Genomic DNA, 1543 nt, shown 5'->3' with positions numbered 1-1543 from the left:
AACAGGACAAGTGACGACCGGGAGTAAGAAGGAAGACGACGGACGGTTCGCGAGAAAAGTGTGAAGGACCAAGGAGACATTTCCCGACCGGAACATTTTGGCGCCCACCGTGGGGCCGGAGGATTGATACCAATGGTGACCACAAGAAATGCTGTCGAAGATCCTAACGGAGTGATACGGGCATTGGAGTTGAGAATGGAGGAAATGCAACGAAGACATGAAGAGATGCAGAAGAAACATGAGGAGGAAATGGCGGCCGTGCGAGCCGAATGTCTAGCCCAGATGAGGGAGCAGGCCGCGCATGCGAATGGGGAGAAAGAACGAACTCGGCCGTTGGAAGACGAGAGAGAGGAGCACGGTAATGCTCGGAAGAATGAGGAAAACAAGGAAGATGGGGGGGAGAAAGGAGAAAGTACAATATTGGTGAAAAATGAGGCACCCTCTGTGCCGGTGCCCTTCGCACGGGCGATAATGGAAATCCAGATACCCGACCGGTTTATTCCTCCACAATTTAAGACATATGATGGAACGTCCGATCCCGAGGCCCATGTTAAATCCTTTACAAATGCAATGGCATTTCGCACCGGCTGTGATGCCATCTGGTGTAGGGCATTTTCGCTGTCCTTGGAGGGAGAGGCGTTGGAATGGTTTGACTCCCTCCCGGACGGTTCGATAGAAAACTTCAAGGGTTTAAGCAACATGTTTAAAAACCAGTTCGCCGCCTGTCGAACACAGGAGGCCACGGTAGTTGACCTGATGAATCTCAAGCAGGGTAAGGAGGGGCCTTTGAAGGACTTCATGGATCGATTTCAAAAAACCGTTCGGCGCGTGAAGGGACTCAGTACGGAGTTGGCTTTACAGCATGTCATGCCTGGGTTGCGTCCCGGACCATTCAAGGACAGTATATGTCGGAATCCCCCCAAAAGTATGGAAGAATTGCGTCAACGGACGGCTTATGAGATCAGGGTGGAAGATATGAAACAAAGTTACCGGAAGGAACTTCAGGAGGCAAAGGCGGAGAAGGAAAGTCGCTGAGACAACCAGGGCGGCCGTTCCGGGGGCAGTAAGACGAGAGACGGACCACGAAACCCACGATTCCCGCAGTATACGCAATTAAACGCCCCCAGGGCGCGAATACTACAGGAATCTCTCAGCGCCCAAGTAATGCAAGTCCCACAGCAACGTCCGACGCCCCCGGGAGCGGATAACTCTAAACACTGTCTTTACCACCAAAACATGGGTCACAACATTGAGGATTGTGTGACGCTGAAGGATAAGATTGAAGAAATGATCAGGGCGGGACTTTTGCAGCAATATGTCAAAGGCCACCGACCGGCGGAAGATCGGGCGGAGGGCGAAAGGAGGGGGTATGTCAGGCCAAACTACCCACGCATTGGAGAGAAGAGAACGTACACCAGGAGTCCTCCTCGGTCAGAGAGGAATCACCGATCCTCTGACGGTTATAACGACCGGTACGCAGGGAACAGGAGGGATGACGGAAGAAGATCGCGCAGCAGGAGCCGGGAAAGGGCCCGTAGTAGAC

General features: G+C 52.9%; 1 protein-coding gene across 1 annotated transcript; it reads left to right on the top strand.

The window, feature by feature from the left end:
• The first annotated feature begins 132 nt into the window (after positions 1-132).
• On the top strand, positions 133-1035 carry LOC106766116. The gene has a single exon (XM_014650875.1). The coding sequence runs from the start codon at positions 133-135 to the stop codon at positions 1033-1035; it is 903 nt and encodes a 300-aa protein (XP_014506361.1).
• Positions 1036-1543: the final 508 nt, after the last annotated feature.

This window comes from Vigna radiata, chromosome 7, assembly GCF_000741045.1.
Source record: "Vigna radiata var. radiata cultivar VC1973A chromosome 7, Vradiata_ver6, whole genome shotgun sequence".
NCBI lineage: Eukaryota > Viridiplantae > Streptophyta > Magnoliopsida > Fabales > Fabaceae > Vigna > Vigna radiata.
The sequence above is the reverse complement of the archived record's forward strand: the minus strand, read 5'-3'. Positions and strand labels throughout refer to the sequence as shown.

Excerpts from the sequence above, each read along its gene's own strand:
- LOC106766116 (XM_014650875.1), top strand. The coding sequence starts at position 133 with ATGGTGACCACAAGAAATGCTGTCGAAGATCCTAACGGAGTGATACGG.